Source organism: Lethenteron reissneri, chromosome 25 (genome assembly GCF_015708825.2).
Source record: "Lethenteron reissneri isolate LAM-NWPU_2019-01 chromosome 25, ASM1570882v1, whole genome shotgun sequence".
In the NCBI taxonomy this organism is placed as follows: Eukaryota; Metazoa; Chordata; class Hyperoartia; order Petromyzontiformes; family Petromyzontidae; genus Lethenteron; species Lethenteron reissneri.
The window spans coordinates 11,538,009-11,560,359 of record NC_083803.1 but is presented as its reverse complement, the minus strand read 5'-3'; the positions used below and the strand labels follow the sequence as shown (position 1 = coordinate 11,560,359).

Genomic DNA, 22,351 nt, shown 5'->3' with positions numbered 1-22,351 from the left:
GTGTGGTGTGTGTGTGGGGTGTGTGTGCGTGGTGTGTGTGCGTGGTGTGTGTGTGGGGTGTGTGTGTGTGGTGTGTGTGTGTGGTATGTGTGTGTGGTGTGTGTGTGGGGTGTGTGTGCGTGGTGTGTGTGTGTGGTGTGTGTGTGGGGTGTGTGTGTCGCGCGAGTCGTCTTGCCACCGCATCTTGTCGCCCCCCCCCCACCCCTTCATCCCCCGCCCCCTCCAACCTTCGCGTTCTTCTTTCACCATCGCCGCCGCGGACTTCGCTCCCCCGCGTCCCCCCCCTCGTCACCTCTCCCTCGGCCTCCTCCTCCTCCGGCTGTCGCCCCTCGCCATGCCCAGGAGGAGTGAGAGGAAGAGCGGCCACGCTCGGCGCCTCAAGACGACGGCGCCCGAGCGCAGGCGCCGGGAGGAGGAGGCGGAGGAGGCCCGGCGGGTGCCGAGGCGAGCCGCCGGGGCGGGCGGCGTCAGCGGCGCGGGCCGCCGCCGCCTCCTCCTCGACGAGATGAAGACGACGACGACGGCAGCGGCGGCGAGGAGGAGGCGACCACCACAACAACAACAGCAGCAGCAGCGAGAGGACTGGCAGCTCTTGCACCGCCGCGAGTGGGGCTCCCTGCACGAGTAAGGTGCCCCCCACCCTCCTACAGCCCCCCCCCCTACACAGCCCCCCCCCCACACAGCCCCCCCACACACACACAGCCCCCCCCACACACACAGCCCCCCCCCCCACACACACAGCCCCCCCCCCACACACACAGCCCCCCCCACACACACGGGCAGCCCCCCACACACAGCCCCCCCCACACACACAGTCCCCCCCCACACACAGCCCCCCCCCACACACACAGCCCCCCCCCACACACACGGGCAGCCCCCCACACACAGCCCCCCACGCACACAGCCCCCCCCCACACACACAGCCCCCCCCACACAGCCCCCCCACACACACACAGCCCCCCACACACAGCCCCCCCCACACACAGCACCCCCCACACACAGCACCCCCCACACACAGCCCCCCCCACACACACAGTCCCCCCCCCCACACACAGCCCCCCCCACACACACAGCCCCCCCCCCACACACACGGGCAGCCCCCCACACATAGCCCCCCACACACATAGCCCCCCCACACACACAGCCCCCCCCACACAGCCCCCCCACACACACACAGCCCCCCACACACACACAGCCCCCCACACACACAGCCCCCCCCCCACACACACAGCCCCCCCCCACACACACAGCCCCCCCCCACACAGCCCCCCACACACACACAGCCCCCCACACACACAGCCCCCCCACACACACACCCCCCCCCCCACACAGCCCCCCCCCACACACACAGCCCCCCCCCACACAGCCCCCCCACACACACACAGCCCCCCCCCCACACACAGCCCCCCCCCACACACACAGCCCCCCCCCCACACACACAGCCCCCCCCCCACACACACGGGCAGCCCACCCACACACAGCCCCCCCCACACACACAGTCCTCCCCCACACACAGCCCCCCACACACACAGCCCCCCCCACACACACACAACCCCCCCCCCCCACACACACAGCCCCCCCCCCCCACACACACGAGCAGCCCCCCCCCCACAGCCCCCCCCACACACACAGCCCCCCCCACACACACACAGCCCCCCCCCCACACACACAGCCCCCCCCCACACACACAGCCCCCCCCACACACAGCCCCCCCCACACACAGCCCCCCCACACACACAGCCCCCCACACACACACAGCCCCCCACACACACAGCCCCCCCCCCCCCACACACAGCCCCCCACACACACAGCCCCCCCCCCACACACATAGCCCCCCCCCACACACATAGCCCCCCCCCCACACACACAGCCCCCCCCCCACCACACACACACAGCCCCCCCCCCCCCCCCCCCCACACAGCGACTTGCATGAGCAGCGAGGTGGCCATTGGAACCAAAGTCTTAGAAGATGTTGTACGGTTCTGCCGGTTGGTGGTGATGATGATGATGGCGTGGAGGGTGGTTGGTGGTGGTGGTGGTGGCGTGGAGGGTGGTTGGTGGTGAGGGTGGTTGGTGGTGGTGGAGGGTGGTTGGTGGTGAGGGTGGTTGGTGGTGGTGATGATGGCGTGGAGGGTGGTTGGTGGTGAGGGTGGTTGGTGGAGGGTGGTTGGTGGAGGGTGGTTGGTGGTGGTGATGATGGCGTGGAGGGTGGTTGGTGGTTGGTGGTGGTGGTGGATTTAAGAGCTCGCTCCTCAAGTCCGCCCGTGTTGGCGTGCGAGCATCGCGAAGCACCACTCGGACATTTCCCCCATTTAGCTCCCGCACAGAGAGATCCCCCGCCGCCGCCGTCGCCGCCGTTACACAAAGAAACCAACAACACGACGGTCGCCACGGGAGAAGTGAAGACAACGCGATCAGTGGCGTGGTCGTGGGATATGTAAATATGAGAGAGAGATCAACAATGCCGCCTTCGCATGTAAGCAGTCAGTCTCTCGCCTTGGGCCGCGGTGGTTAGGTTCCTGATAACGCCCGCGGTTGACGAGACTAAAGACTTGTGGAAAATAGGGGGTTAGGTTCCTGATAATGCCCGCGGTTGGTGAGACTGAAGGCTTGTGGAAAATAGGGGGTTGGGTTCCTGATAACCCCCGCGTTTAGCGAGACTGAAGGCTTGTGGAAAATAGGGGGTTGGGTTCCTGATAATGCCCGCGGTTGACGAGACTAAAGACTTGTGGAAAATAGGGGGTTAGGTTCCTGATAATGCCCGCGGTTGGTGAGACTGAAGGCTTGTGGAAAATAGGGGGTTAGGTTCCTGATAATGCCCGCGGTTGACGAGACTAAAGACTTGTGGAAAATAGGGGGTTAGGTTCCTGATAATGCCCGCGGTTGGTGAGACTGAAGGCTTGTGGAAAATAGGGGGTTAGGTTCCTGATAATGCCCGCGGTTGGTGAGACTGAAGGCTTGTGGAAAATAGGGGGTTAGGTTCCTGATAATGCCCGCGGTTGGTGAGACTAAAGGCTTGTGGAAAATAGGGGGGGTTAGGTTCCTGAAAACCCCCGTGGTTGGAAAGACTAAAGACCTGTAGTTACGTGATCTAACTAAAAAAACCTGTATTATGAGCAAAACCCAACTTCATACTGAAGGCGTTGTTTTTACTTTAAATGTTTTTTTTAATCCCGCAACACAACCACAACATTCGGGTGATTATCCCCCTAATTGGGAGGCTGATTATGGTTAATCGGGTTCTACTTAAGGTATTATTATTGGATCTGCATAACAGACAGGCTGAGAGCCAATGCGTTATTGCTTCCAACCTTGGTGGAAAGAGTTCAAAAGCTCTCAAGAACACATGAATGTGCGAGGTCTGCGTTTGCAGGTGAATGGTATTTTTCATGTCCCCGTGTTGCAGTTATACCATCTGGTGTATTTTCTCATTCTCTACCTTTCTGTCCACGTCAGCAGTGTTTCGTGGTATGTACACTAGTTTACATGTATACATGAGTGTGTTTATATATATTTTAATCCTAGAATGGCTTCACACTACGACTTGCCATTCATCAAACAAGAGAATGAAGAAAATCCAAGGCCTTGGACGTGTCCTGACCTGACAGCGACGGGTGAAGATGTTAATACTGGTGAGATGACTTGGACACACAACCTACGATTGAATTCGTGTAATCATTACAACACCAGATTAAAATATCACACACCTCTCTGCAAGCGTGAAATGGCGCTGCGTAATATTTTGGTCGAGTGTGATAGTTCTATTGAAGCAGCAATTCCTTTTGAAATTATTGTGTGCAATTCTTTCCTGGGGCCATTCCATTATGTGGCTTCTGCTGACTGTCGGCTCTGCAGAAATTATATTTATTCATCGTATGATGAACACACACTTTACACACTTTGCATAAAGTGCTTATGAAAGTAATGACACGAAATGAGGGCATGTGCCAGCCTTGTCCATTGATAGCTAAGACATGTTGACAACAGCAAGGAGACCATCATCATCATCATCAGTCTGAAATGCCACCACCTTTGCTATTGGATTAACTATACACAGATGACAATTATCATTGTTTCATCCAATCCCATTCTCATTCCCCACCCTCAGAAGAACTCCCTGCCTTAATGACCTCATCATCACACTACCTGAGCTTTGTAAAAGCGATAATTCACGCTCTTATCTCTTGCCAGGCAGGCATCTTGAATGAAGTAGTGCCATTGGGTTAATTTGCAATTTGAGTTGTGTTTATGACTGCCCGTCATCCACCGCATTCCTGCCATCACCGTGCCCTACTTAAAGCCATAGTAACAGTGAAGAAATGTCCAACTGACGATGGTTATAATAATGTAAATATTTAGTTTTACGTTTTATATAGCGTCATTAATGCAAATTCTACCTCACAATTGCTGAGGAACCGCAGACGAGCTGGAAGGTAGCCAGGTGGTGAGACGGCACCAACAATTGCCAAAGCTCTGCAATCCTCTATATATGAAACAGTTTTCTGCCAATTAATGTTTATACATGTTGGAGGAAACCGGAGCACCGAGGGGTGAAGCACACCTGCAAGGGTGCAACGCTGTCTCCCATACAGAAGGGGCTGATGACAATTGTATGCACTTTGCTGCACTGCCTTTCTCCTGGCGAACCAGTTAACGGCACCTCCTCGACCCCCACGGGAAGGAAGTTTCACAACATTTGTGGTATCCACCAACCCTGGCCTGCACAGTGCTGGATTGCAGGCGTGAGTAGTTATCACCACTCAATAGTTCTTGATCTCCTTGCTGTGGTTGTTAAACCGAAGGCACGTGTTCCCGAATACGTTGTCCTACCTAGTTGTGTTCGATAATGTTTTTAAAGTAATTTACAAATTTCTAAGTAAACATTTTGCAGCCATTTGAACTGTGCCAAGACCATCGACTTGCTACATTTGCGAAGCTGGTTTTATCACGGGGAGGGCATAACACCTGGATTTAAATCTGGGTGCTCGTGTTTCTGTGGTGCATGTGTATGGTATTGGCCACTTGAACCAGCTGATTGTGAATAAATATAATTTAACGTACGTGTGCGGGAGCAGTTGTGTTGCAAGAAGACGAAGGGATACTGGGCTCTGAGATGCTGACGATTGTGGTGAAGACTGAAGCAGAGGAATATGGTAAGACCCCTTGCTACTACATGCAGCTTGATGGAAACTACACAATCTGAGATGCCTCAATAGTTTAAGACATTAAAAGAGAGGTCACAGGTTACGTTATCCCTACAATTTGTTTATGTTTGGAGGGTTTTAAGGATGCTGATTGAAGCGTATATTTCCTATTTGGAGCTCCACAAACTCTTGAGGCCAAGAAGGTATGAACCTTTTCATGTTGAGACTAGCGCTATGAAAATGTGTATCTGGAGATTTCAAAGAGTGCTTAAATAATGACCTCAAAATATAAGTCGCTTAAAGTTAAGGTATTTTTTGGAAAAAAGTATAGTAAAAGATAATAGCAGGCAAATGTTACTTCCACTTGGAAGTAGAAGATTCAAAGAGTCTGAGACAACATATTAAGACTTCTAAGTGTTGATTTGAAGCTTTCGTGACTGCAGAAATCCATACTCTTTAGTTTTTTCGGTAAAGTCACGTATTGGTATAAAATAAAATAAATCCCGACGTTTCGGGCGCAACACAAGCATCCATGGCTTTCCCACCTGATGATGGACGCTTATGTTGTGCCTGAAACGTCGTGATTTATTTTATTTTATACCTACGTGACTTTACCGAAAAAACCAAAGAGTATACTTATAAGTGTGTTGTGAGAAATATCCATGTTTCGCCTGTATGACTGCCTTGTATTGTATATCCACACACAATATATATTAGAGCTCCCATTCATTAACGACAAAGATGCACGTTGTTAATTACAGCTCCAGAAATGAATGCAATTAAATTGGAAGGAGTCGATGAGAGCTCAGAGGAGGCAGAGGATGCCCATGGATATCTGGAAATCCAGACCGATAATTTCATCGAGGTGGAATTGTCACCAGACGACATGTGCCAAGGTATGAATCTCTTTTGATCGCATCACATTACAAATACGACCTCTGTAGTTTAATGAAGTCAAATAGTGATTCGATTCGTGTGTGTACCATGGAGACTGCGAGTGAGATGGACAGACGGTCCCGGCTGTTACGACGTTACAATGTGTTCCTGGAAACTCCGTAGTCATAAATCGGATCGTCTTAAATGGCACCTTATTTTCCCATAGATGGTAGAAACGGTAGAAACATCACTTGCACATGTGTTGTTTCCTTTTATTAGCCACATTTAACAGGGCCTAATAGATAAACATCCACAAAAAGACTTGAATAGAAAACTCCCCATGAAGTCACGTCGGAAACCAGACCGACTCTTGTTCAAATGTGTTCATAGTCATGCCGGACGATACGTCGTAAATCAAGTTGCTGCTATCGTATATCGATCCATGGTACCGTTATATAAACATCGTAAATGTGGATAGTCCGTAAATCGGAATGTCGTAAACCCGAGACCGTCTGTATTGAGCAGCGGTGAGTAATACTGTAGTTGTATCCCATCTGACGCAAGCTCGAGGAAGTCACTTAAAGGAAGATGCAACCCAAACCATTTCCCTGAGTGAATATTGATCTTGGCTGTGTTACCCAGACTGCCAAGAGTTCCAAGTCACGCTTAGCAGAAAAACAGCGATTTCCAGGAGGTGTAGCTGTATTGATTGGGGTTAACTGCTGCAGTGACACTTTAAAGTTATGGGTCAGGCCATAAACTGACCGTCGTTTGAATGCAACTGCAAGTGACGCAGTTTGTTTTTTAAAATGTGTGGCAGATGAAGCAGAACTCCTGTGCGAGGAGTGTGGGGAGGATTCCGGCAGATTCTTCAAAGTGAAGGTGGACGAAGTGAATGGAGGTGGCCAGGCTGCGCAAGCCTGCGCGCAGTGCGGGAATATGCTCGCAGGCTCCACGTTCTACATGAAGAGGCAACGCAGGAGGATGTACACCGGAAATGACCAACAATACTCGAGAGCGATGCGCGGAAAGGCGTCCACGCAACATGAGAAGTCGGGGGTGCGCAATGTGATGAGCAATGCCAGTGGGACGAAGCACACGTGCCAGGAGTGTGGGAAGGAGTTTACACATCATTACGGTTTAAAGGTGCATCTTAGAACACACACCGGCGAGAGGCCTTACGTGTGTAAGGAGTGTGGGAAAGGCTTCACGACGTGTTCCAGTTTAAAAATACATAGCGTGATACACACTGGCGAGAAGACACAAGTGTGCACGCATTGCGATAAGGGGTTTAAAACGCGGTCCGCTTTGAAGGCCCATTATAAAATACACACTGGCGAGAAGCCACACGTGTGTGAGGAGTGTGGCAAGGGATTCATAAAACGTTGCAACTTAAAGACCCATGTTATGACGCACACTGGGGTGAAACCATTTGTGTGCGAGGAGTGTGGGAAGGGGTTTTCGGAGCGGTTTTATTTAAAGATTCATTCTAGAACGCACACGGGAGAGAAGCCGCATGTGTGCAAGGAGTGCGGGAAGGGATTTTCACGACATTTTGACTTAAAGGTGCATTCTAGAACACACACTGGGGAGAAAACCACACGTTTGCAAGGAGTGCGGGAAGGGGTTTTCACGGAGCATTCGTTTAAAGAAGCATTCTGTAACACACTGCGATGTGGAAATCTCGAATTAAACATTTTCCATCTGGTTTGAAATTCTCATTTATTTTTGTCAAGCTCTGCCCAGCTGCATTCCCGTAATGCGCTTCTCGTATCCTTACGTTTATACGCGCAATCATGAATTACCAGCTCCATGGTTTGAAAAATATCACAACTAGGGATAACGATTTAACTCCCAAAATAGCTATGATTATTAGAAGTTAGTGGTTTAGACATCAACTATAAACATAGGAATTAAACATTTCTGATCCCATTCTTTGCATGTATCGTGAACATAAAATCATTTGTAATAAATTTTTATATTCAACATTTACAGGACAAAGACACGTGATTTTGTTGTTGGTACATTGTTTTTAATTGATGCGTCGTAATTGTGTGATGCAGCCGAGTGGTGGCGCGTTTCCTGCTTGCTGCAGAGTTCTAGGGTCAAGGCCCTGCCGCCCTGGATAATCATGCGTGGGTATCGACCCGCACCGTCTACAGTGGACATTAAAGCTCCTGTGACGTCATTCGGAAAAGAGTCGGCCATAATGTGCCGGTGTCATGGTCTAATTTGAAGGGAAAAAAACTCTAATTACTTAATTGTAACAACCAATAGCAACATTGTATCCTGCAGAGAGTCGAATGCCCCGTTGCAGGCCGGTGCTACGTCCGCTTGTGCCGCAAAGAGACAGCTGTCATCAAGGGGACCCCCCCCCCTAAGCTAAAATAGCACAACTAGGCATCGCAATGATTGAGATGAGGTGTAAGGGGCTGTGAGATACTCGGGGATTTAAGCACCGAATACTTTGATGAAAATCTTTAGTCCTTGTTCGTGTAGTGATATTCAGTCCTTTATCTCGATGAGTTCTCAAAGCTCGCTGTCAAGAGGGGGTCCTGCTTGCACTGTTAACCCATTTGCTGAGCACGTGGCAGTCGAGTAGAGAGTATTTGTTTGACCACGTGTGAGCTGAAGAGACCACTGGAGTCTCATTGCAAGAGTGTCCTGGGACAAGCAAAAAAATAAAGCAATGAAATAATGAGAAATCAGAGGGAAAAGCAACTGTCACGTGAGAAATATTAATATTGCGTACATTTCTATGGTGATGCTGCGTTGGTAGTGGGTGCACAAGCACACAACTCTACACTCTTCAACCGCTGCTTTAAAAAAAAGAAATGTAACAATTGGCGACGTTTCTGGCAATGGCCCTCCTTGATAGCACGTGTACAGTTACTACATTTATTTACAGAAATATTAAACAGATTTATGGTGACGTGCCAATATGTAAACGGACCAGGATATACAGTATGTAAAATGCATATTTTGAGTGATTATTGCAGAGTAAACATTGGCACGAGGGGTTTACATCATACGTTGAAAATTTAACTAGGCAAATAATGATTCGCCCTCCCTGCGGTGTGGCAAGCTGTCAGTTTCGATCGCGATTTAATTCAATCGTTTTTTGTCATCTTTGCCGTTTCGTTTGTATTGTTTCTTCATTAGCGTTAATATAACAGCATATAATTTCCATAACATTTACGTACGTTGCACATAATCGATTCTCATCTGCACAACTCCAGTGTCAATGATGAGGAGGACGTTTTGCCCATCGCAGTATTGCAGATTTGTGCCTTTCCTTGAACCTTCCTGAGCTTGATGAAGTGTTGTTCATCTCTTAATCGATCCTAAATGTGACTGATCATTGGGGATGTGGTTCATTACTCGTGGAAGCCCACGCTGTATGACTCGATAATTATATCGCTGTTCTCGCCCTGCTTGCTATAGGACCAAGCGACATCAGCTACCACCAGTCCATGGGCCAGGGCAGCTTCGCTAGCAAGATTTTAGTCGTATACCGCGAAACGTATGCGGCGACTGAGAGTGAATTAGTAATACTAATTTAAACTTCTAAAGCGCCCTTCCCCCGATGAGGAGATGGCAAGGAAATTACTTGATAACCTCACTCATTCAAATCGTTATCACATAATTCAGCATTAATGGCCACACACAAAAAATGGAACCGGTAAAGTGATGCGGCCACACGAGCTACCGAGGAATGTGACATCTGGGCCGGACTCATCGACTCCACCACAGCTCTCGTTCATTCCGGTTTTTTTTCATCACAACTTTGCCTTTGATATATATGGAGATAGACTAGCTGTTCGACCCGGCTTCGCCCCGGGACTTGGATCCACCACGCCCGCGGGTAGCATGACAGATTTGACGTCACAACTCACTTGCCGTGCAAAAAAATCTCTGCATTATTGAGCTCCCCCCGCCCCCAAAACAAACACAAAAGTGTATTCCTCTATTCGACCTTTAATCCACCCGCAATATTAACCAGGGGCGACCTGCCGGATATCCGAACCGCGAACCTCTCCGGCCAACCACGTCCACGTCGAGTGTGGAGGAGGAGGGGGGGGCAGAGCTTTGAGTGCCACCCCACGCAGCCCATCCCTCCCTATCTTTCTAGATTTGAAGCTTTCGTGACCGCAAGGATTCATACTCTTAGGTTTTTTCACGTAGGAAAAATAAAATTGAAATAAAATAACAAATCACGACGTTTCGGAGGCAACAAAAGTCTCCGTCCTTAGGTGGAAACCGTCACAGCTAAATTTATTGTATAGGTTTTTTCGGTAAAGTCACGTAGGTAAAAAAATAAATAATAAAAATTAATAGAAATAAAATAATAAATCACACAAATCTTCAAATCTAGAATCAAGTGATACTCGTGTGTTCGCCCTCCCCTTTGTCTCGAGTGCCGCGTCTCGTCGCTGCGTCTCACCCCTCCGTTGGCTCCATCTGGTCGCTCACGTTCGCATTAAAGTTTCACAGTTCCTGGCGTACGTGGACAACGCTTTTGTTGTTGTTGTTTAATTCGTGCGTCCTTGGGCGTGCGTTCTTGTACATCAGCATTGAGAAGACAAAGGCGGCCGGGGAATCTGTGGCAGACACCTAGCCTGGCACAGCAGTCAACCCATGGCAGCTGGGCCTGCGCCGTGACCTCCTGTAGCTTAGATCGCGATCCGAGTTCGACTCCCGCTCGCGGACAAACCCCCAAGTTGACCGTCATCTGAATTGGTTGTTGGGACCTCCCCTAGGTCGACTCAGCCTCAAATGAGTACCTGGTGCGGTGTGTAAAACATCGGGGAGACAAAGGCGGCCGGGCGTGGTGTTGGCCACACACGTGTGCTCACCACGTGTGCTCGCTAACAGCACTTGCCCCAACAGTTTGTTAAAGGCTCCCACCGGGGGGGGCATCTTTGGTTTCGTCTGGCACCGCAGGCAGCCCCATAATCAGCAGCGGCGAGAGCCTCGATGTGCACCTAGCCTGGCACAAGAGCCGTGGCGATGCCACCGACACTTGAGTGGTGACAGCTGTTGTAATGTTTGGACTTCATTCTGTGTGCCCTGTGTGGATCTTACTGTGTTGTGTTGTGGGGAGCGGTGGTTCGCTCACTGCGTTGAATTGACAAACACGCACGGCTACTGCAAGCGAAGACTGTCTGAGCTGTTCACCGGCCTCCTTTAGGGCAACTCGGCCGTAAGTGCTGTGTGTAAACATTGGGACCGGGAGACAAAGGCGGTCGGGCGTGGTTCTGGCCACACCACCACCCCTTGTGCTTGCCTTAATAGGTGCTCGCAAACAGCAGTTGCCCCAAAAGTCTCTTAAGGGGCCATCCATTTAGCACGTACGCATGGAGGGGGGCGGTTAACCCAAATGCGTTCGCTTGCGTATGGGGGGGGGGGGTCTACTGACAATGTGCGCATAGGAAACGGAGGGGGGGATGGTGAAGCCTCGATAATAATTTGTCTACATTGGCCTTCAAATGAGCCACAGTTCAGTGTCTCCAGCTGTCAGACAGCGAATACTGCCGGGAGAGGTGGGACTGTGGGAGAGGTGTCACTTGCATGTCACTGACTGCAGCTGTCAAGCAGCTCGGCAAAATAAGTGGCCAAGGTACGCAACTGAATTATGTAATGCAGCCGGCGGTGGACTATCTGTTTGCTTAAACACGTTTATATTATTCATCCTTGATCATGTCTGCGTGGATTAAATATCGGCCGTTCTATAGGATTCGGGGGGGGGGGGGGTGCGTCAGGCGTACATACGCAGGGAGGGGGGATGGGTCAAGTTTTGACAGATTTTTGCGTACCTATTAAATGGATGGCCCCTAAGGCTATAGGGGGCATATCCTTGTCTTATATAAACGTGTCGCAATTAGATTTCAAAATTTATTTCTTGACTCCTAAGATGGATTCACTCATTGAGTTGGCATTCATCAAACAAGAACGAGAAGAACGTGCATGTCCCGAGCTGCACCCTGACTTGATTAAACATGAAGATCCAGATGCTGGTGAGATCACTTGGCACACAGGGGAATGATGGACCACATTTTTTGTTCACGTTCCAAAACTAAAATCTCCATTTCATTCTGCTCTATTCTAGTAATTTTTATTTCTGTACCAGGGTCAAAAGATTATAATTTGCTTCTTTGTATGGAAATATTAAATTGAGCAGAAATGAATGCCTTAATATTCTATCAGGATATAAAATAGAATTTTGTTAGCTGAAAAACACAACTGGCCATAAGTGAAATAATTGCTACAACTGCAAGACACTCTCAGTGCAATAACACACACTTGCCTAAACATTGAATAATATAAAACAAGACCCTCCTAGAAATTATGAATTAAACTTACTGCTTCCTGTAAAACAGATTCATGCCATTGGACCACGTGTTGGATCTATATGCACACACCTCTACAGGTTCTATATAGATTGGCACGAAATTATTTAGATTCACTTCACTCCCACTGGGATCTGCAGATTCCACCACTATACATTCTAAGATTGACACGACGGTAGATCTAGAGGTTCACGGCGATGATTGTCTTCACGCCAGTCGAGTGTGAACGCATGTGCACAGGAGCGGTCATGAACAAGCAAGAAGAGGAGGGGAGTCTGGACACCGAGATGCTGGGGATTGTGGTGAAAACTGAAATGGAGAGAGACAGTAAGAGTCCTTCCTACAGACACAGAGAGCAGAACCATGCAAGGAGCTCTCCGCCGGAGATGCGGTGTAGTTTTGGGCATGGTCGATGGTGTCAAGCAACATTGAAGTCTAAAATATCTAAGAGAATGATCCAGGGAAGGTTTATCATTGACCGCTTGCAGGAGAGGGCAGTTCTTGTAAACTGGCTTTTGTCAGAAACTAAGGATGCAACTTTTCAATTATTGGAACAATGTATTGAATATGTTGTTGATCATATGAATACTGTATTTAATATTATGATTAATCCACTGCTGCATGAATCCCAAGTGTGGATCTCTCTATGCTTCAATAAACATATTACAGTTTTTGTTAAATGGTTTGTTCATAGCAAAGTTTCTGAACACTTTCTTCTTCAGGTAGATTGGTAACTGGAGTTGTGAATGACATTTGGTCTGGTGCTGCATGACTCAAAGAGCCAAACTAAGGCACAAATCCGATTTGTAAAAGTAGTGAAAGAAACTTGATTTGGTTTGTGTCACTGCTTGTTATTTTATCAATCAGACCTCCCATCAAAGACAATTGTGTGTCTTCTACATTACATCTCCAGATTTGAAGACAGATCCATTTGAAGCCAGCGAGACTATGGAGGATTCCCGTGGATGTTCGGCCACTCCAGACCAGAGCTTCATTGAGGTGGAGTTATTGAAGGAAGACCTTGGTCAATGTAAGATTCCCTTGATCACATGACTGAGAAAATGCTTTGTTTTGGTTTTTATCACCAATATATTATATGTGCCTCAATGAATAAGATCATTGTCGAACAAGATGAGAGCATGGCTTGAGTCCATTGGGTTGTATTTTGTTGAGACAGTTGTGAAATATGAAATCTTTTTATCCCATTTGACACGAGCACTTCCCTGTTGTCACTGTCTATTAAAAGACACAACCTCAGCACATCAGTTATCTAGTAGATATAGACCTAAAACGTATGTCCTAGATTTTGATAATGGTTTGAAGAGTAAATAATGAAATAAATACATTTCAAGTGACATCACTACAGTCATGTATTTAAAAGGCCAGAAGTTGTGAACGCCTCGTAATGCTATTGTGCCGTCAACTGGTGTTTGTATTTTGCTTTCACCTCACTCCACAGATGAAAAAGAGGAAACGGCGGGACTCTTGTGCACAAAATGCGGGAAGAACTTTGGCAGATGCTTTGTAAAAAAATGTAATGAAGTCAAATGCTCCGGACAGAGGCTGCAAACCTGCAGCGAGTGTGGGGAGATGCTTGAGGGCGCCGCATGGTGCATTTATAGACGGACTACCAGGAGGACGCACACAGGAGAGGAGCGACGCTTGCACTCGACGCGCGAGAAGGCATCTACACAAGTGGACAAGTCGGGAGCACGTGAAGTGACGAGCACTGCTGGCGGGGGGAAACACGAGTGTAAGGAGTGTGGGAAGAGGTTTCCGTATCACTATCAATTGCAGATGCACGTTCGGACACACACCGGCGAGAAGCCATACGCGTGTACAGATTGTGGGAAGCAATTTTCACACAGATCTTCCCTAAAGCTTCACTTAATAACGCACACCGGCCAGAAGCCACACGCGTGCACGGAGTGTGGGAAGGAATTTACACGCCGGTCCCACCTGGAGACGCATTCTAGAACGCACACGGGCGAGAGACCACACGTGTGCACCGAGTGCGGGAAGGCGTTTCCGAGGCGTTTTAACTTAGAGGCACATTTTAGAACGCACACGGGCGAAAAGCCACACGTATGCTCCACGTGTGGGAAGGGATTTTCGCAGCGTTCTAATTTAGAGACGCACTCGAGAATACACACGGGTGCATGGCTACACGTGTGCAAGCAGTGTGGGAAGGGCTTTGCACATCCTTCTAATTTGGAGGCACATTCTAGAACGCACACGGGCAAGAAGCGACATGTGTGCGCCCAGTGTGGGAAAGGGTTTTCACGAATAAACACTTTAAAGAAACATTCTAGAACGCACACTGTTGAGTGAAAACATCTGGTTACATTCTACTTGAACTAAAAGCTGCGGTGAGTGTTTTCAAGTTTATCCAGACTATGGACACCGAAATGCCATTGGCTCACCATGTACCCTCATATGTAAGCTGTAAAAATTAAATAGAAAGGCTGTTAAAATTACAGTAATACCTCCATATGCGGATATTCAATAATCGAAGTTTCAGTATAATGAAATTTGGATTTATTACCATTATATTAATGGGGCAAAAAAAATGTATAAATAAATAATAAAATGCTCCATCTACGGTACTTTCAAAATTAGAGTAAAATTATAATAAGACACGTTTCTTGAGCATTGCGCACATTGAAAATGGGTCATAGAATGTTTGTTTAGATCCGTTGCGGCCAATATGCGCATAGCGCATAGCAATGCACCATGTTACGGCGCGATGGTGTTTGGTGGGCAATGCAATCTTTTGACTGCACCGAAGATGACGCTGCACTCGTGAGTGTGAATATATTTTACAGGACAGTACACTCTTCATTTTATTTGTCAGCGTTTTTATTTCAATCCTGTACAGTATGAAATATATTATTTTCAATATAAATTGTCTTACAATATGAATGGTAAGTTATGAAGTATTTGTATGATCAAATGGTAAGTTACGAGATACTGTATAAGGTTTGTAAAAATTTGCTCGTTCATGATTTTTTACCCTTATTGATGCTTAAATTCTCAAATCTATATTTGCCCTGGTGGCATGTATGTATGTACTCTTTAATGTTGACAGTATACAGATGTTACCGTGATAGAATTTATATATTTTTTTTAAATAAAACCCTCTTGTCAATCCATTGCTGAATGAAGGCCTCCCCACACTGTTTATTGAACTTCTTTCACACAGCATGTAGCCAACCCCGCTAATCGGAGGTGCGGTCATGCAGGTTGATTAACCATAATTCACTGCTGGTCAGTGCAGGTTGGTGAAGGTGGCCGTGATCAGTTCAGATATTGTCACTGATCTTCGCAGTGGCTGACAGTAAAAACATTGTTTTGATTTTATGTATTTGGCCCATCATTCTGAAAAAAAAAACTCGGCTTAATGATGCTCAAAATAGCTCCTTGAATCAGCGTGTTGCTATAACCTGAATGTACTTTCAATGCGACAATCAGGGCACAGTAAAAAGTCAGTATTTTCCACTCTAAAGTTGTAACTTGTGAGCACAACTGTCAGTAAAAACGCTGTGACAATGCACATGTGCAGAGTGATGTAACAAACGCTGCTTTTATTGAGTTTTCGCTCGGAAGTAGTGAAAGGAATTGAAGCAGAATAAGCATCTGTGAATTGTTCATCATACTTCAAGCAGTTTACAAACTCCCCTGCAGAAAGGCGATCATGCTTGGAGCACTTGTTCCAGGCTGGCAAGTCAGTGCACTACATCCTGCCCAGACCAAGTGACAGTTTATAATGCTTTGTTATAATTATGTACAATTGAATACTGCCATATTTTACGAAGAGAAAATCCCATAATTTTTTGTTCTCAACATCTACAAATCGTACACTTGCACTTCGACACCCAGCAGTAAACATGCTTCACATTGTGCTTTTGTGAAGTTTGTGCATCTTCTACCACTAGCTCGTGGGAATAAAGACGGCCTTCATGACTGCATACAACAATGTGGCGCAACACGCATGCCCTCTCCGGGCAAGTGATGATATTCACCAACAACTGGGATAAAGGTAGAAACAGAATAAGTATCTGAGCTTAAGGAGACAACACTGAATAAGTGTGGCCCTGTTTAGGTTTATGCTACACGTATAGGATTTTTTAAGCCTGGTGGCCCAATGGGGCTGCATATGTTAGGCTTACATTAGTATTGTGATAGTTCCCTGTAATGCTGTGCGGCAGAATGCCTGTGACCTCGGTGTGCGCTGCGCATCATGCTTCCAGTCCGACACGGCAGTTTGCGCACACTTTCCTTCGAAGCCAACACATTCGATATTCACTGTTACCAGTGCCAGTAAAAAAAACTAAAGACTACAGCAAATCAAATCGGTGCATTCACATTCCCGCGTATGTAGATCAGTGCATTGAATAAAAACACAAAACCGTAAACTAAGTGAAGGAATAACGAATGACAAACATTTAGATGCAAATCAAGATTTCGATGTAACTCTTGCGTACTGTGACCCCATAGGGGCAGCGGTGGTATTGAAGGTTGTGAGTGTTGATCCCGTACACCGCACTGGCTTCACAGTGTCTTCCTTGGCATGGCACTCCCAGAAGACCTGGGGGGGGGGGGGAAACAAGAGAGCTTTACATTTCTGTGAGAAAGACACAAGTGAGATTTTATTCAAAAAAGATCTTGCCATGTACCGTGTGGAATTTCAAATGTACTTTTTTTAAACAAAATTTCATTTGCATGGATTCTAAAACACTTTCCAACATACTTTTTCTCGGAAGTATTCAATCGTCAATAATGACATGACGTTCCAAATGGGGACAACACGATTACATCACTCTGTGTGCGACGTCACAGGTTGGCGCGATGCTCAACGACTTCGTCAGGAGGCATTCCGGCCGCCAGGATGCAGATGCCGAGGAGAAGCGATTTAGCGCTGGTTTTGATCGCCAAGCTTTGGGCCATGAAACCTTTGGTCAATTTAGACGCTTATCTATAGGGAAAGTCCCTCAGAGCAACACAAATATATACAGTACTCAAGTTTGTTCATGTTCAATCATCTCTGCCAGCGTTATTGTGCTCCTGTGTGACTGGCAGACAGCCAACTCATTATTACTTTCCACGTTTCTTGGAAAGAGTTAAAAATCTCGCTGAACACATGAAACATTGATGTCTGCCTTTACAGTTTGAATGGTGTTTCCCATGAAAGCCTCACTGAGTTTCAACAATCTTTTTCTGGAGGGTCCTGCCAGGTTTTTCCGCTGTAGGCGGCGATGCCGCTTTGGGTAATCGCAATTGAGTTGTTTTCAGGTAATTTCTCAGCGTTGGGATGTTTGGCCAATTCCAATTTCATTGTACGACCGTCATAGCTCTGGGAGGAAACCGAAGAACTGAGACGAAGCCCGTGCAGAACAGGAGAACATCCAAACTCCACGCTTAGGCGCCCGAGTGGGGAATGGAACCCAGGCTCTTCTTGCTTGCGAGGCGCCAGTGCGACCACTGCCCGCGCACCTGTCCCCTGTCGCGGAGGAGGGCAGTCGCGGAGGGAAGGGCGGCGCGCGGGCGGCCGTGGCGCCGTGCTGAAGGGGCGAGGGCACTCGCCGCAGACCCTGGGCCGCCACGACCGGAGCCGCCAGCGGCCGCAGCTCACTGAGGGCCAGCTCGGCGTGGTAGCTGCGTGGGTTGGGAAGCAGGAAGCCGTTGTGCTGGCGTGGCCGCCGGTCTGCAGACACCGAGGCGCACACACGTGCATGTGCGCGCACACTTGTGAGGAGCGGGAGTGAAGTGGCGAGCGTGCCGCGCGACCAACCCAGCGGCTACCTGAGTTCGATTCCCACTCACGGCTACCAACACCAGTGACTTATCCTGGGCCTCCCCTAGGCCGACTCAGCCTAGAATGAGTACCTGGTGCGATGTGTAAACGTCGCCACTTGGGAGACAAAGGCGGCCGAGCGTGGTGCTGGCCACCCACCCACTCGTGTGCTGTTCCGGCCTTTATAACCGGTTGACGGTGTGTACGTGCATCACAACGTGATGTAACGGGCCCGCACATTGCCTCAATGAAATTAATATTTTAAAAAGGAATGGGAAGAGTACTGCTACATTTATCCAAAGAACAATATCTTATAGTGGTGGCTCGACCAGAACATTAGATCTGATACAAACAAGGCGGGACCCGGTGTTGGGTCAAAATTAGTCGCGCCTATGTACAAAATATTTACACAAAATACCGCAACCATCGAATGATGCCGCAATCATTCTTCGAGACAAATTTGACACCAATGATTACACTCATTTGCCTATTATGGGACGTGTATTAATTATTCAGAAAGATTGTAAAGAACAATCAGCCACATGAGTAAAATGGTTTAAGAAAAGGTTATTTTAACCATTGATCACGTCCATCATTCACATGCTGGAGAAGACTTGATATTAAATACGTTGTTTTTTTTAGATGAAATGGCATCCGATTCAGTGGAAACGGATGCTTACCCGTGGATACTCAAATTTCCAGGCCGCGGTTGGTAAATTTATATACAAATCATAAACCATGTATACATGAAACCGCAATTAGCAAATCCGCGGTTGGCAAGGTATTCCTGTATAGCTCAGTGGGCCTTAACAGATAGCTTAGTTTATAGTTTAGCTGTTACAAAGCAGCGCATAGGAAGGACAGCGCTGCGCACTGCCCAACAGCACCCACTTCTGGCGACGCAAACGTACAGCGCGTGGGCTCGGGCAGCACGGGGTCGTCGAACGTGTGAAGTGGGAAAGACCCTGCCCCTCCTCGGAACGCCTGTGGTAGGACCCCATGCATCGTGGGCCCCAGCCCCAGGGGCCACACTCCAGTGACCCCTCCAGCTGCCGTGGCCGTGATGCTGGTGACCCAGAGAGGCGCTGTGCGGCCGAACAGCGGAGCCAGCCCCGGCTGTACCACCTCCATTGCCGGGGTCTGTGTGCACACATCGCCACAGCCAAACAGAATTACCACTGCAGTTGTAACCACAGCGCAATGCGTTGAGTATTTACACAGTGTCTAAGGGGTGGAGTTGGCCACAGTGGTTAACGCACCTAAGTTTGATTCCCGGCCATGGCTAACAAGGGTGGCAAGTGGTATCTGAAGGGAGCTCTGCCCGTGACCTTCCGCTGGACAAGGGGCGATGGTGCTGGGCTCGGTGACGTCATCGGCATCATTAGCCGCGTCACGCTTCGCGAGGCTTGTTCGGGGTTTCCCGCTTTCAGGAGGTAGGATGTGGAGAGGACAGTCATATTTAAAAGGGCCCGAGTAATGTAGAGATGACAATTTTACGTCGACTCATCGACTCAATCAGTGAATCGTGCCGGCTCCAATGACACGAAATAGTAGAGCGCGCTTGCTCCCGTGACCTGTGTCTCGCGAGGGCGGGCGGACTCGCCTGTGTCTCGAGCAGCTGCATCTCGGCACGCACGCGCTCCTCCTGGCTCACGGGCAGCCCGTCGACGAGCAGCAGGCGCGGGGTCTGCAGCACCAGCACCGGGCGGTGGAGGCAGCGGCGCGCAAGCTGCAGCGCACGCGATACACGCACGGCGCGACAGAGACACGCGATCACGGATCAGTTGGCTCCCTGGTGGAGCGAGCAGCTTGCAATTGAAAGGTTGCGAGTTCAAATTCTGGTTTGGGGTTGAATGAGCCCTTCATCCCTCCATCGTCGATAAAATAAGTACCACTTTGTTGGAAAGTCAACGGTGGTACTATGGATAGACTTGCCCTTCCCATAGGAATGTGAAATTTCCACCTCTGGTGAGGCCCTGTAAACTGCAGATGAGCACGGCCTCATTTGAGCAGGAAATCACTGACTTTTTTTCTACTAAAATAAATGATGCATGTATTGCTTATGCTATACAAGGTCTGTGGAGCATGAATGGGCGTGTGGAGATTAGGGGGGGAGGATGTGGTACGAATGGAGATGGCAATGACAGACTGGATGTTTCGATAAACACTCAGAGCAAATTAAAATGCTTTCATATACAGCGTTGCCAAATTGACTATAAAAATAGCTTGAGTTATGTTTTCAACATCAAAGGGAACTCAAAACATGTCATTGTCATTCTGGACACTGGGAATATGCAAATATCATAGACTTTAATTTATTTTTGGCATCCTATGAATCATCAAGAACATCTCATCCCACTTGTCTCTTACAACACATACAGCCAGGCAGGCAGCGCTGTGGCGAGAGCACGAGACTCACAGTCCACAGGTTGTGAGTTCAAGTCCAAATTCGTGGTCTAATAGAGGGCCAGACTGATCCCTGCAATTTATAATAATCTGCTTCCATTTGTCAATCCCCCACGGAATGAAAGCCTCGCCACACCATGTCAGTCATGGGGCTTGTTTAACCATACTTCACCACACCAATCAGTGTAGGTTGGTGAAGAGGTAGGGGCACAGGGCTAGAACTAGTTCAGGTATCACCACTGATGTTGGCTGTGGCCAGGTATTGAACTCGGCTTGCCAGGTTTATAATCTAGTGCGCAAACCACTGCGCACCATGGCTTCACTGGCCACTTCCATAGAAATGTGGAATTGACATTATTTTTCTCTTCTCCGTGAAAATGACAAATGTAAACTGTTGAATAAAAAAAAAACCTCAACATAATTCGACTTGCAGCTGCTCATCTTAATTACTGCAATCCCTTTAATTGCATGGGGTGGGTGCGTTTCTTGTTTAACATTGTTGCCTAATGAGTGGAAGAGGCATTAACTGGGTTTCCAGTGAGAGTAATCTCAGTGAGGCTCGGGAGCTGGTTCAGCTTCTCCAGCTCAGACATGTCCTGCAAGGCAAAAAGACACACACACATCGAGCAACTCAGCACTCTGTCAAGACACATGGGCAAGCTCAGGTGCATTTCAGGCCAAAACAGTCAAATATTATTTCACGCTCAAAGAAGGCAGTGCTCATTTGACTAATCCACCCTGGAGGAATGATGCGTTGAGCCAAACACCCAACCAGGATTTTAAAGTGCAACCTTCCGAATGGGAGCCGCTCACTCTACTGCTGAGCCACTTGGCACTTCAAGTGCTCTTAAGTATGTGGCTTTTAAAGTTAACTAATGTAATGCCAACAAGTACTGTTGTGCCAATTTTATCTGCAGACACTGGGAAAGAAGTGTCTGATACTCATTGAGTGCTTGCAGCTACCATCCACAGCACCATGGCAGGTTACTGAGACAAACACTGCAGTGGCACCCAGAGGTTGGTGGCCAACGGGAAGACCTAAGGCCACAGGATGGGTTCCTGTGAGAACAGAAGTTGCAGCCGGGTGTGAAATACACAACACCTGTAAGATCTGGCAGAAGGAAGGAAGCAATGGTTAGGTGTTTTGGCATTAAACGTATTGGCCATTATTAATCCTTGACCATGAGCATTGGATTACAACCATAATAATCTGTTGACCTTCAATGCATTGAAGACTGTTTCAGCAAAGTCCTGCACTGGGATATTTAACCAATTCCTCAATGTGTCTTTTAATTTGTGGAAGGAAACCAGAGTACAGTACGCAGCAAAACCCCACACACTAAAAGTAAATAGTGCTCATAAATCCACATGTATGGGTCAGGCATCCATTTGCTGTGCTGCTATTTCTGGCCACGTTGCAAACCAACAGATTGGAGGCATCATAGCACAATTCTCCAACCTGCCTCCTGGGTGCTGGATTACATGCAAGTCCCCCCCCCCCACCCCCAGCGTGTTATGGTTATGGGGAGCTGGGGAAGATGCACTCCACCTGCTGCATTAGAAGTGTGATGCTGTGTGTGAGGTTCCCGAGGCTTAATGACCCCTTTCCATACACAGCCATGATGTGGCACAGCTGCTGCCACTAGTTGGCTTTCAAGCACTCATCTGACCCACATTCTGCTGCCGAGAGTGCCGTCAACTTATGGCCTGTTTGGATGATATCCATCTTTCATTAACATGTGGCAAATGCCACATTTGTAACATTCTCTCCCTACATATAA

The 22,351-nt window shown here is 48.3% G+C and overlaps 3 protein-coding genes and 1 long non-coding RNA gene across 4 annotated transcripts in view; 2 read left to right on the top strand and 2 right to left on the bottom strand.

Annotated features, from left to right (window-relative positions):
* LOC133347227 (uncharacterized) overlaps nt 1–22,351 on the bottom strand; it is a 344,284-nt gene that overhangs the window by 43,850 nt on the left and 278,083 nt on the right. The window lies entirely within an intron of this gene.
* On the top strand, nt 225–8,012 carry LOC133347222 (zinc finger protein 214-like). Its single transcript, XM_061559315.1, has 5 exons — nt 225–624; nt 3,526–3,632; nt 5,076–5,153; nt 5,906–6,040; nt 6,841–8,012. The coding sequence occupies exons 1-5, from the start codon at nt 335–337 to the stop codon at nt 7,731–7,733; spliced, it is 1,503 nt and encodes a 500-aa protein (XP_061415299.1). The 5' UTR covers nt 225–334; the 3' UTR covers nt 7,734–8,012.
* On the top strand, nt 13,868–15,151 carry LOC133347219 (gastrula zinc finger protein XlCGF62.1-like). Its single transcript, XM_061559313.1, has one exon. The coding sequence runs from the start codon at nt 13,961–13,963 to the stop codon at nt 14,699–14,701; it is 741 nt and encodes a 246-aa protein (XP_061415297.1). The 5' UTR covers nt 13,868–13,960; the 3' UTR covers nt 14,702–15,151.
* The window catches only part of LRRC9 (leucine rich repeat containing 9), a 58,266-nt gene continuing 51,212 nt past the window's right edge, over nt 15,298–22,351 (bottom strand). The window contains 5 exon segments of the mRNA XM_061559314.1: nt 15,298–16,958; nt 17,864–18,074; nt 19,076–19,304; nt 19,768–19,893; nt 21,098–21,166. Coding sequence (XP_061415298.1) covers nt 16,922–16,958; nt 17,864–18,074; nt 19,076–19,304; nt 19,768–19,893; nt 21,098–21,166 — 672 coding nt within the window. The 3' untranslated portion in view covers nt 15,298–16,921.